At 34.9% G+C, this 13,476-nt stretch overlaps 1 protein-coding gene across 2 annotated transcripts in view; it reads right to left on the minus strand.

Annotated features, from left to right (window-relative positions):
- Col11a1 (collagen type XI alpha 1 chain) overlaps positions 1 to 13,476 on the minus strand; it is a 171,795-nt gene that overhangs the window by 42,970 nt on the left and 115,349 nt on the right. For both annotated transcript variants that reach the window (XM_026778271.1, XM_005371661.3), the window contains 6 exons: positions 13,113 to 13,220; positions 12,134 to 12,223; positions 11,806 to 11,859; positions 6,534 to 6,641; positions 1,553 to 1,660; positions 665 to 718 (listed from right to left, as the gene is read on the minus strand). In XM_026778271.1, coding sequence (XP_026634072.1) covers positions 665 to 718; positions 1,553 to 1,660; positions 6,534 to 6,641; positions 11,806 to 11,859; positions 12,134 to 12,223; positions 13,113 to 13,220 — 522 coding nt within the window. The remainder of the gene's footprint in view (positions 1 to 664; positions 719 to 1,552; positions 1,661 to 6,533; positions 6,642 to 11,805; positions 11,860 to 12,133; positions 12,224 to 13,112; positions 13,221 to 13,476) is intronic.

Consider the following 13,476-nt stretch of genomic DNA (forward strand, 5'->3'; position numbering starts at 1 on the left):
AAAAAAAAATAAATAAAAAAAAATAATATTTGTCATTTCAGAATGAAATAAAGTTTAGTTTTGTGATAACAACAACCTTTCTTGTCTATAAGACTAACTACAGCAAATATAAAACAATTATAATCTTTTTAGTGTATATATGGATATATATATATACTTATACATCAGTATGTTTGTACTTGATTTATTTTGTGTGTGCAGATGTGTATGTGTTTGTGTGTATGTGTGTGTGCATGTTGTATGTGTGCTCTATGTACATATGATTAGGCAAAGGGAAAAGTAAGATGTCTGGGTAATCAGTTCTATTACTCTTTGACTTACTCAACTGAGTCACAGAACACTGACCTAGACTGACTTACAATCCTGTATGGGTTCTGGAACCTCAAGAGACTTCTTCATGCTAAAACAATAATTATCATTGTTTGCTGAGCGGGAGGATCTCCCCAAACCCATATACTACACATTTTTATTAAGGTAAAAGTTCTTTTGATTACTTTTTATATAAATCAACACACACTTATTTAAATTTATTTTTTTACATTTAAATTCACAGAACAATAACAACCTTGACAAAAGTCTGCTAGAGCTAAATGTTACTATGGAAAAGATCCATGTAAAGGGATTAAAAGGACGATGTTCTCTCACCAAGTCGCAAGGAACTCACATTTTCGCCTTTGTCCCCTTTGCTGCCCTTTTGGCCTGGTTCTCCGATTTCACCCTGGGTTTGAAAGATGCATGTTAAAGCTGATTTCCAAGTCATCATATCTGAAATCTCATTATTATCATCCAATGTTAACATTTTACTGTCAATGTAGTTACATGCTAGTACTTAAAACTGTGCTCTCAATGTAGATGCCTCTGATTTCTATAAATGACCAATATTTAGGAAGAGGAGGTCAGCATAACTGTCAGGACTACAACTAGAAATACATCTTAAAAACTGATTTTGTCCTGAATATCACCACCATAAGTTGATAATGAAAGTACATTGACTTACATACATAATATATATAAGCACATGGTAATCAAAATGTATTTTTCCTTTTCCCCCAGTTTTCCAAATAGTAAGAATATACAAACACTATTTCACAAAATCTCTACATATTACAGTAAAATTAGAAATTAACTTGAAACAATAAAATCCTACATTTTTGCATAAAACTCTGAGATTTGTTATTCATATGTTGATAAAAAGGGGTTACCATTCTACTAATGCTTATTCATAAATCTTACAGTACAAGTTCTCAGGACTTAACATGTATAGATAATTGTATTCAATTTACACTACTTCAAGGAAGATAGTTTTGTAAAAGAGAAATTATTGTTCTTTTAACATACTTATGCTTCAGTTCTGTATGCTGTTTTATAGAAAGCACATTTCTTAACTTTGTAAGGCATATAATATTTTTGGTTACACAAAGGCATCAAAAACTGAAAAAGATAAAACCACAAATCTTCCACGTTAGATTTAATTTTTGATTAATTATGGAGTGCCTGAGAAATCACTTATTGTGCTTTGGTATGATAGACTATCACAAAGGATAACACCAACCTTGTCTCCATCCTCACCAGGAGAACCAGCAGGCCCAGCAGGCCCTGGAAGACCCACAGGGCCTTGGATTCCATCTCTACCTGCAGGGCCTTGAGGACCCTTCTCTCCCTGCAGTGAAAAGACAATATGTCATTAATTGCTGTAAGAAACCCATAAAGGTTCTATACGGTTTAGAAACAATACATACATAAAATAACACAAACATAGCTCTACACATTTTAGTTCTTATATTTGGAAAAGAAGTAGTTTAATCTTTCTGGAAAACAAATTGGAAATTGTAAAGAACAACCAGAACCAATGAGTTGCACTCTGCAGGTAATTAATAATACCAGGAAGACTTGCATCACTTTTAATAATTTATAGGTCTGTATCTATACTCTATAAAATTTATTAGAACAGTTGAAAAAATATTTTAAAAATATTTTTTCCTAACAAATCCTGGCAAATCAGACAGGTACAGTCTTTCTGGACTTGCCTTGCCTTTCCCAAACTAATGAGATTTCAGCAGATGCTAGACTTAAACAAACATAAAATTTTATGATGTGCTTTAATATGCAATGGGTTACCCCTTCTTACAGGTATTTTGTGTATTCTATGAGTTTGGATGTTTGATTTTGTGTCTCCTTTTCCTGATGCCAAACAGCATGTGTGTTGACTTTCTCTTCCTCTATGGTTTTGTTTGTTCCTCTCTGGCAGGAACATTGTTTTTCTATTTGTAAATTTATGTACAACGAAAGATAGAGCCTTGTTGATGAAAAAAAAACCTTCTACTGCTATAAAATAATATGCTTTCAGGCTTTAAAATAATGTATTTTTCCATACTATAATATTTGGCGACAATGTTCTAGGTTGTATGCAATGATTGTTCTCTCATTTCATTAACTGAGAAGATGCAAGTGATCAATTGTCCTGCCTTTCTGTCACCCACTTACCTCACAGTATCCTAACCCTTTATGCTGATGCATGTTTATGTGTTCTGCCTCTAGTTACCTCTTTAAAACAATATTTTATTAGAGCTAGGTATCAAATTCAGGGTCACACGGCTGCTAGGAAATCCATTTACCATTAGTAAATATTAGTCTATATCCTGACCATTAATCTACATATATGTTCTTGTCAAATATATATCGCCTTTCTCTAAGCTACTAAAGTAACTTGCTGCTATCACACACTCGTGTTTTTTTCTTCCTCTCACATCATCTTACTACGACATGCAAAGAGCCAGTCAGGTTATATAACCTATAGCACGAGGTGAACATATTTGCTTATCATTCCTCGAAGTGAGCAGTGGCCTCACTGTGATGCTTTGTGTTAACTGCCTGCTTGACACAAGTTAGAATTATGTAGGTGAAGGCTTTGGCCATGTCTGTGGGGGATGGTCTTGATTACATTAACTGGGATGGAAAAATCTTGTGCACTGTGGTTGCCGCCATTTCTGGGCTGCTTCAGTAGATGCTGTGAGTGGAGAATGCCTAAGCAATACACACACTTTCACCCTTGGCTCTCTGCTTTTTTGAGGTACAAAGTGATCAGCTATTTCAAGCTGTTGCTGCCTTCATTTCCCCCATGATGATTGTTGGTTCCTTGAACAATGAGTTAAATAAATCCTTTCTCTGAGAAGGTGCTTATCTCAGAGTATTTTATCACATAAAGAGGAAAAGAAACTAAGACACTACCTTGATCTAGTTCCTACTGGCACCTGATGACATCTAACGGCCAGAGGAATAACATAGCTCTGCCACAAATGTAAAAATTTACAAATGGAAATTTTGTTACTGCTTTTGTTTTGCTAAATTTATGCAACTCAACCTTTAGCATAACTCCTAGACTGCATCCTTCCTCACTCAGAAGGTCACATATGTTATTTTCTGGTCTTTGTTTCATCCATTTTATCACTGTTCTGGTTCACACAGTGAGGATTATTGTGATGCTGATGGCTATTTGCTGAAAACAACCCAACTCTATATGATGTTTAGAACTGTAACTGCACATGACACTCAAACTCCTTTGACTGTCTTATTTTCAGACATGGGAAATAGGCTCTGAAGATAAGAACATAAATGTAATTATGAACTAAAATTTATTTATTATTTATAAGAGAACAGAGCTCTCAACTCAGTTCTGAGTAGAAGCCAACAGTCTTCTTCAACTTCAATATTTTCAGTTCTCATTCTTTGTTTTCTTTAAAATTTTTACTTCTCGTTTATCTCATTTTTATTGGGAAATAAACACATGTCTTCATGGTTGACTAATCAAGAGAGGGATTGCATCCAATCCCATGAGTACTTTTAACTACTGCACTCTTCCTTGAGCTCCATTCACGATCACTCACCCTCTTTCTCTGTATGTGCTCATAGAGCTAACCATCCATACGGAAACATTATCACCAAGTGCCTATTTTCTCTGCTTCTGATGGAGTCTTCCACAATGCATATCCATAATGCTCCTCTAGAGTTTGACTATAGATCTCTGCTCTCTATCTCAACTCTACCTCACATGAAAATAGAATACGTTGGTTCGAAACCTATTATTCCAAATGGCACGGCAGGTTGACAGTCTGACCCTCATCATTCTGAAATCACTGCAAACACATGCTTATACTACAGAAAAAACTATTTAAAACTGGTTTTACTACAAATTAATGGCTCCTGTTGTCCAATTCACATTTAGTTAAAGTATTGACCTTGCTTTGTTTCATACTGATGTTTCCTCATCTCTCGTTACTACAACTGCACTGCCAAAAAATATTAAACTAATAGAACTTATCTATAATCTAAGGATGTGGCAGGCATTTATACGAATCAAAGTTTTCTTTAGGAATCAGTTACATAATCAAAATATTTATCCTCAAATGATAAGTTTAAAAAAGGTTTATCTTCTTTTTCCAATACCACCTCCAAGAGTTTCTAACTGACTGAAAATTCCGAGATCATATTTGGGCCATAATGATCATTGTGAGTGGGTATTCTGTACAGTTTTGGATTTTGTTTTCCATTTTGCTTTCCTTTCAAGATGCTGGGTCTAACATGCCTCTTTTACTTCATCTAAACCTATATCTTTTGTAATTATTTCATATTTCAACTCAGGACAAAATTTATATTTGTAATTGGGCAAAAGAATATATTGGCCAACATTTCCTTGAAGTTTCAAAAGACTTTTTCATGAATATCTTTGGGTAGTATGACCCAACAATGCCAGATTTAACTTCTGCTAATAGATACAAGCTGATAGCTTCCTTAAAATACTACTTAGTTCAGTATCTACAAGTTAGGTTTTTTCATTAACTATTTGAAAAATGAAAAGTACAAAATATGAATATATTTGTAGTTTTAGGTATGAAAAAAATGAAAGCCTAGTTAAGCAAGGATTTCATGGTCCCACTAGCCATGATATGACTCACTGTCAAAACTTGTAGGGTCTCAGTCTGCTTCTTAAATAATTTTTCATAAGTCTCTGTAAATTAAATTGTAAAATGACTGGCAGTACTTTTTGACTTTGGTATTTGGTTAGTATTTACTTTATAAACCAAAATATATATTCACTTGAAATCATAGGATTGAATACATTATCATCATAGAACTTACATTTTCAATTTGCATGAAAAGCAACAAAGTTCCTTTCATCTGTATTCATTCTTTATTCCACAAGTTATGTATGCCCTAAAATTTTTTTAATTAACTGGAATCAAAGACATTGAGCATCTTTTTCTTTAAGAGTATAGTATAAAACATACGGCCTCAGAAAAAATTCTCAGTAAAAAATATGCAATATGCCTTTGCTGGAAAGCAAAACGTGTACACAACAGTGTCAAGATCAAATTCTAACATTCTGATTGAATTACAAAAACATCAGTAGGATTACCAGGGTCTGAAAATGTTCCCCAAATGCATATCATAAAGATCACTGTCTATACAATAATTAGAATGCTGGGCCTAATGAGAGATATTATTCCACAGGGCAAAGAGAAACGATGGCCTTAGAAATGTGTTGGGTGAATTGTTCCAGAAGTAAATAGCTATGAAAGGGTTTTGCCCACTTTTAGACTTTCATTGTCTTAGAATAGAATAACATGAGGGCTTCCCGAGATGAAGACCCTTCATTTTGAATTTCTCAGCATCCACACTATGGATAAGAATATTGCTGTTCTTATGAACTATCCACTGCAGTATGTCACAGGACATGAATATAATGTAAGAAAAAGTATGGACAATGAGAATAATTACATTCCTGAATCTGAAGACAGTAAATAAATGACAGAGATATTTGAATTACTAGTTCAAACTCAACTGATTATCTCACACCTTACAGGAAAAAGTATTAAGTTATATGTTATGGGAATCATAGCACATTTTAATCTATATTGATTTAATTAGTTTGTGATTCATCTTAGAAGATGCTTTACAAAATTCAATATGATTGAGTCAAAAACAGAACCAAAAGAGACAAACCTAATAAACATAATAAAGTCCACAGTAATTGAGATACAAAAAGTTTGCTTTGAAAGAATATGGCTTGAAATAATCACGTTTCTTATTTCACTCACCAAAGAGCAAACTCAAATACATGAGAATCTCAAGTGTGTCCTGTGGGATAAGCCTGTAAATCATGGACTCACCTGAGATGGAAGTTGTGTTCTGAACGTGGTAAACATTCAACATCTTTTTACTATAGAGCAGTGAGGTATATAAAGTTTAATCAAAACTCCCATTTTACTCTTTTAATGAAAAAATTAGAAGCTTTTGCCATTAATAGCATTCCACTCCCTCACAGATATCAGGGCTTCATAACTTGTGGGAAAACGCCATCCAGTTTAATTGAATTTTAAGTTCCTCTATTGTAAGAATACAAGGAGCTGTCTTCACATGCCAGGCACATATGCAGGGAGCATGCAGTGGAGCATGAAGAGCTGATATTCCTGAATAAAATGTAATCTTGTGTGTGGGTTGCCAGTGTCACCTATTTATCCCTCAACACTACTTACAGGAGCACCCTTTTCTCCAGCTGGACCAGGAGGGCCTTGGGGGCCTGGACGGCCTGGCAAACCAATTGGGCCTGCTGAACCTGCAGAGCCTCGCTCTCCTGGAGAACCCTAGAACAGGGGAATGAGGATATTTTGTCATTAGTGTGGAGAACAGATACTGTCATACAAATCACCTATTTAACAATAAAAACATCTTCTACTCAAAAATTGTCAAGCGAAATCTGAGAAAATTTTAATATTCAAGAAATAGTATACCCATCACTTGAGGGATGAAATGTTGATTCCAGTATTGAGTGCGGATGGTGACATTAAGGAATTTTGATAAGCCGGGAGGTGTGATGTACACCTTTAAACTCAGGAGGCAGAGGCAGGTGATCTCTGTGAGTTCAAGGCCAGCTTGTTCTACAAGAGCTAGTTCCAAGACAGGCTCCAAAGCTACAGAGAAACCCTGTCTCAAAAAACCAAAAAATCCAAACTAAAGAAATTTTGATGAAATGAAAGATACCCTAAAGTTTTAGTGTTTGAGCTGGTAGCTTTGAAAATCTGTGTTCACTACTGAACACAATGCTGCATAAATATCTATCCAGTATTGAACACTGCATAGTTTCTTCTTGTATCATAAAGGGTTAACATATTATTTCCCTACACTGTTTACTGTCTGAAGTGCTTTCTGGACTTCACTTCAAATTCACTAAATATATATTTTTTTCTAAATCCAAAAGTTGAGCTCACAAGGCCTCAAGTATACATTATACAGTAAAGTACGCCATTAGTGCAGACTTTGGAATTTTTGTTCAGAACTTGTAAATTTACTTTGTTCCTCTACTGACCATGGGCAGACTTAAATATTCTTAAATTTCTTGGTAGTAATTTCCTAAAATTCTTCTGTGACAGAGTACTTCTCATTCATTTATTATATTTACAGTCCATGTTCTGCAAATTTCTGGTGACTGTACTTGAGAAACTCGGGTTTTAACCAAGACCAATTATCCACATAATGTATAAAGAGACATGCACATCATTAATAAATTATGTTTTTATTATATACCCATTATATTATTTGTACATATAAATATATGTAAGAATTTGTAAGTGCATTAATGGAGGGAGAAACAGAAACGTAAGGATGCACAATACACATATATGCATACATACATATATTTTAGAAAATGCTAAGTGCAATTTTTCTCACATTTATGTTCTCATATTTATGATTTATAACACTTGATTAGTAGACAGGTAATATTTACACAGGTTTTTCATGGTTATTATACAGCATGACAAACATTGTGATTTTCTCTAAGAATTGTGCTAAAAGACTTATGTGTCACACTAATTGATATTGTGATTGACATATGACTCATGGCTTTTATTTTGGAAACAATGTGCTTGTTGAAAATAAAGTATTTTTAATATTTAAAATTAAACTATTTTATGCAACCATTTTCATGTGTCTTAAGCAGAGATAGAATATAGTTCTGAATCTAAGGAAGTGTGCAGAGTGTGTAGATATTATATGTTATTATTAAAGAGCAAAGTATTTTACTTTCTGCCTTAAAGCATTCCTAAGATTAAATTTCAGATTATCATCTTGCTTTTGGAGGCTGCATTAAAGTTAATAACAAAATATATTGCTTTTCTGTAGTTAAAATATTCCTCATGCTCTTGTCAGATTTCATCAGCATTAAAACAAATGACGGGAAGACAAAGAGGCTTACCAGTGCATCCCTATGCCCTAAAGTACAATGGCAAGCCCCCGTTTTTACTTGTTATTACAGAAATTCCATAAGCCTGTATATCTGTAATAATGGAATGCTCAGCACTGAATTTATTTTATCCACAAATAAATGTAAAGTGAAAATCCCTGATGGAACCCATTGATTAAACCAGTGATGTATAGTGAAGCTGAGAATTGTAAATACTCTCAGACCAGCTTGGAACAAATAAAACTTTCTAATCCTTGAGTCACAATGAACACTGGTAAAACACTCTCTCTCATTTCCTTGAGTTTCAGCTAAATTTTAGAAGAAAGTCCTCATTATACATTCAGCATTTGTACACTGGGATTCTGTGCTCATGTGACAGAATCTAGGAAAACAAGATGGAATACAGTAGGTCCTAGCTTTGAGAAATTTATTCTCATGCTGAATATTCTTTGTAAAGCTTAGAGGTATCTAAACTGCAAAAAATATGAATTTGCGTATAGTAACATATAATTACTTTTGCAGAGTAAATAAAATTATTGTATTAACAGCTATGATTAAAACAGATATATACATTAAAAATGATAACTTGATAGTGCTCACAAAGGCTGGGATTTCCCCTTATTTTTTTTTTCAATGACAAAACACTTGTGGTAGATACTGGCACAAACCATTTCATAAACAATTGTGTCAGTTGCTAGGGTGAGCCTTCTCTTTCTAGTCCTGGAACCAACAGTTTTTTGATCTGGAGCATATTCTCTATGACTTATTTTATCATCAATAAAATATGTAGAGAAATAGCTTATGATTGGTTTCTTGAAATGTTCAGTAGTATAATGTACTTTAGTGGCACAATAGAATCTCCTAAACATAGTAGTATAATGTACTTTAGTGGCACAATAGAATCTCCTAAACATAGTAGTATAATGTACTTTAGTGGCACAATAGAATCTCCTAAACATAGAGGTACATCATACTACTGAACATGGAAGAACATGCCAAAACATCTTAGAAACACAGAACTATCATTTTGTAATTTTTGAATTAGAAAGTAAAGGGTCACAAAAATTGTTTATCTTTCTTTTTTCCTATGAATATATATGATACTAAATATTAAACACTACAGAAAACATATTTTCTTATGCTTCCAAATTTAAAAGAGAATATGCTTTTTGGATTGTGAAGATAAAAACCTTCTATTCAATTTCTTTCTTTAATGTTATTTCCCCCCTTCTGTAACCTATCCCCTAAAATGTTGTGACATCTCCCTATAATCTATTAATGGTAACAAGAAACAGTGACATTGGTGTGGATTCTTGACCAGTGAGAATGGAGGCTGTTTCTCTAACTGTTGCTCAGAAGCAGATAGTAGAGAACATATATTATCAGCTTCTTTCATTGTTTATTTCATATTCTAGGGAGGTTTTGTAAAGTATATGAAAACAGAAAACAGACAAATCATCTCATCAGCATTCAGTGTAAATGGAGCTCACTGAGGAATAACAGAAAGACAAGCAAGTTCTTGTTTTGCAAAACTATCTAGGTAGAAAGCACAAGTGCATATATCCATATTTTTAAGGCCAAAATGACCACCATTAGAATACTATGAAATGAAGTCATTACACTATCCCAGTGGTAAACTTTGAATCAAACAAAATAAAAGTTCAGATGAAGCAACCAACATTACTAGAATTCAAACTACAAACTCTGATTGATCATCTGAACATTTTGTATTAGTGCTACAATATTTTGTCATTAATCCTTGCCACCATCTCTGAATACAGATCAACCACCCTTGGGTGTAACAGCTTTGTTCTTAAGTGGAACACAAGACTCAAGGGTCATCAGTGCAGATATTCCAAAATCCCTATTCTCTCATGTGAAAAATGAGGAAATACAATGCAATCCTCTCAGGAATAGAGAGGCAGAAAGGAGAAAAAAAGAAATATGACAAAAAACATGTAAGCTATTGAAAAAATGACAAGAAGAAATGACTCACAAAGTAGGGAATAGAATCCACCACATTAAGGTAAGGCTTAATAACAAAAGAATAATGAATGGTGATGGGGTAAGGAAGGCATGACAAGTTTGTAAAATGTTAAACACATTTTGGAAACTTTGTCTCCCTCCACTAATATGCTTTCTCCATATAAAGTAAGTACCATCAGAGACAAAACAACAGCCACAAGATCCATGAGTCAATAAATAAAATAATATATAATTTTTATATTAATGAAAATCTTAGTGGGAAAGCTCTTGACAATCCTTCATGCTTTATTTCTTTAAATCCTAATTTTTTTTCCTATGTGTGTGGTTTGGGTTTGTACACATGAGTTCAGCAATGACTTCAGAGTCCACAAAAAGGTAGTGAATCTGCTGGAGCTGAGTTAATGATTGGTAAATCAAAATTGTATAATACTGTCAAAAATCATAGTGATTTGAGTAACATGAGAGTGTCAAAGCATCATATGGCAGAAATTAAGGATCAGTAAGGGTAATGATATGAGTAGGCCATTGTTATTAGGATCACACAATAAAGTTGATTTGCCATCCATGAGTAATAAGTTGATTTTGAAGGCAGTATGGACACACAAGATTAGTTCTATCAGATGATGGCATAGTTGGGGAGGTATATTAAATGGATATAGTAGTAGCAATGGCAAAGAACTGTGAGAGCACAGGTAGAAAATTAAATGGAGTCAAGGAGAAGAGATAACATTTATAGGAAGAAAGCAAAAGGATCAAACAAAGGAAATGATGGCCGAAATGGTGATGAAGTCACAAGCAAATTATTTTGAAGTGATTAGCATGGCTCCAATTTGCACTGGGTAGAAGTTGGAAAGAGATTTAAGAAAACATTCCGTTATACAAGCAGATAAGGATAAGAAGATCAAATGAGAAAGGCTTCTAAATATGGCATCTTGTGTGTGGTAGTGATACTCAAGAGCATTGCTGAGAATGAAGGTGGCATAAAAATCACGAGGGCTGTACTGTGTTTCTCTGCACGTTTGCTTATATCTTCAGGAATAAACATGAGGCCCACTCTGATACTTGCTCAGTGCCGATTATTTCATGATGATACACAGTTTTGTGGCTCTCACTATTAGCACAGGAAATGATATTATTTTTCATTTTTATTTGATATTTTTATATCACTGAAAAATTCAAGTCTCACCAGGTACTTAATTCAGACGGAATATGATGTACATGAAATCGAAGCTTACTTTATGACTAATTATTGAATGAGAGACTAAAGAAGAAAATAAATTCAAACTAAAGTCTTTCCAGGCTTTTCCTATTCATGACATTGTTTTGCTTTTAATTCTGATTTATTAGCGGTCAGACAGTTCTTTACCTCCTGTCAGAGCAAATCCTTCCAACCTCCTAAACCCTTGTGCTTTTGCTCTCATTAGTGCCTGCAATTAGCAGAAACCAGGCATTGAGAGCTTTGATTGACACATGTTTATTTTCTCTTCTGCACACCATGGGATCTCAGCATGAGAATAATGATAGAAGAGCTGTAATTTGCAACGATGGCTAGCATGGCCATCTATTATCATCATACTTACCACTGGACCCTGGGGGCCCTGGGGACCTTCTCCTCCTTTCAGACCAGGTGCACCCTGATAAAAGTGAACAAAAAGGAGATTGAATACAAATAAATTAACTATAAATAGACAATGTGTGCTTGACAAAATGGAGATGACAGGAAGTGTTTTCTGAAATCAACAAATGTATATATATATATATATATATATATATATATATATATATATATAGAGAGAGAGAGAGAGAGAGAGAGAGAATAAAATGCCTAGATTTAAGTATAGCTCCTTTATTGCTCATGACTCCAAGCAAAAATATCATCCACAGGCTTGACATATATGTTGATTGTACCTGGGCTCCAGGAAGGCCTCTTTCACCTGGGAAACCACGTATTCCTGCCGGTCCATCTTTCCCTGAGATACCTTGAGGACCTGGGTCACCCTGAGAGATTAAAATGCAGATCATTAGCAAAACCAAATTTCTACGCAGCTTTTATGAGCAAAACCGCGAGTCTCGCTCATCCTTATTAAAGAAAATATGGAAGAAGAATGTGAACATGGTTTAATTAAAGGGTTGTCATTGGGAGTGCCATTCATATTGAAATAAAATAATGCTACCTAGATGAAAGGACATTTGCAAACTGATGTTGTTATGGTCAATGAAATGATTCTTGCATTATTACTCAGTAATTGTCTGGAAATACAATAACCTCACACTAAATATCTTCCTGGCTAATTGTTCTGACATTGAGTGGTAATAAGGAAATGCAGAGAACACACTTGTAGCTGATGATATGGAAGTTTTGAGTGTAAAGACATGGAAATTTTAAGAAACTTTGCTTGGTCAGGAGCTAGTTAAGGCACTGGGTTCAAGAACCTTTGCAGCACCAAGAGCTAGTTGAAAACAGGAACCTTTGCAAAAGTATAAACCATGAAATGTTCATTGCAGCTAGCTACCTGCTGACACCCAGATTAATGTTCTAGACAGAAGCAGGAGTAACTGCTGGGGGTGGGGGAAGGGTGGGAGAGCATGCACAAAAGTAGCTGCTTACAGGGAAAAGAGGCTGTGCAGAAGGAGTCCACACCCTGTATCTAGCAAAGCCAACCCCCTCAACCCTGAGTAAACCTGGCTTGCGGTTTTTGCCTATATAATATCAACCCCAAATGATGAGGGGGCTCTCCTCCCTACTGCACTGCGAATAGCCTGGCTGTATAGAGCTCCGAATAAATGCAGAAGCTTTTGCATTCTGGACTTGACTAGATCCTGGTGGTCTCTCTGGGGGTCGCAACCTGGGCACAACATAAGAAAGCGATTGTTCTTGATATTGTACCTTTGCACCTTCCTTCCCTGCAGCACCAGGAAGTCCTTGCTCACCAGGAGGCCCAGGAGGCCCAGGATGCCCACGTTCACCTATTGGACCAGTTTCACCAGTCGGTCCCTGAATAAGAGAAGCAAAGCTGTATTGGAGTGTTCTTTCATTTTTGCCAGATAAATAGAAAGCAAACGCAAAGATTACTCCCTTTCAAGAGATTATTTTCCTTTATGTCTATGATGCTCAATAATGTGCTTCCTAGAACTTAATAAAAAAAAAAAAAAAAACCTCAATGGAAGTAGTGTACCTTGCAGGAAATTTGAAAAGCTTGTTGTAGTCTTGGTGAGAATGTAGCCCAGGTTATTTGCAAGAGAAAAACATG

The sequence above is a fragment of the Microtus ochrogaster genome, unplaced genomic scaffold (assembly GCF_000317375.1).
Source record: "Microtus ochrogaster isolate Prairie Vole_2 unplaced genomic scaffold, MicOch1.0 UNK119, whole genome shotgun sequence".
Lineage (NCBI taxonomy): Eukaryota > Metazoa > Chordata > Mammalia > Rodentia > Cricetidae > Microtus > Microtus ochrogaster.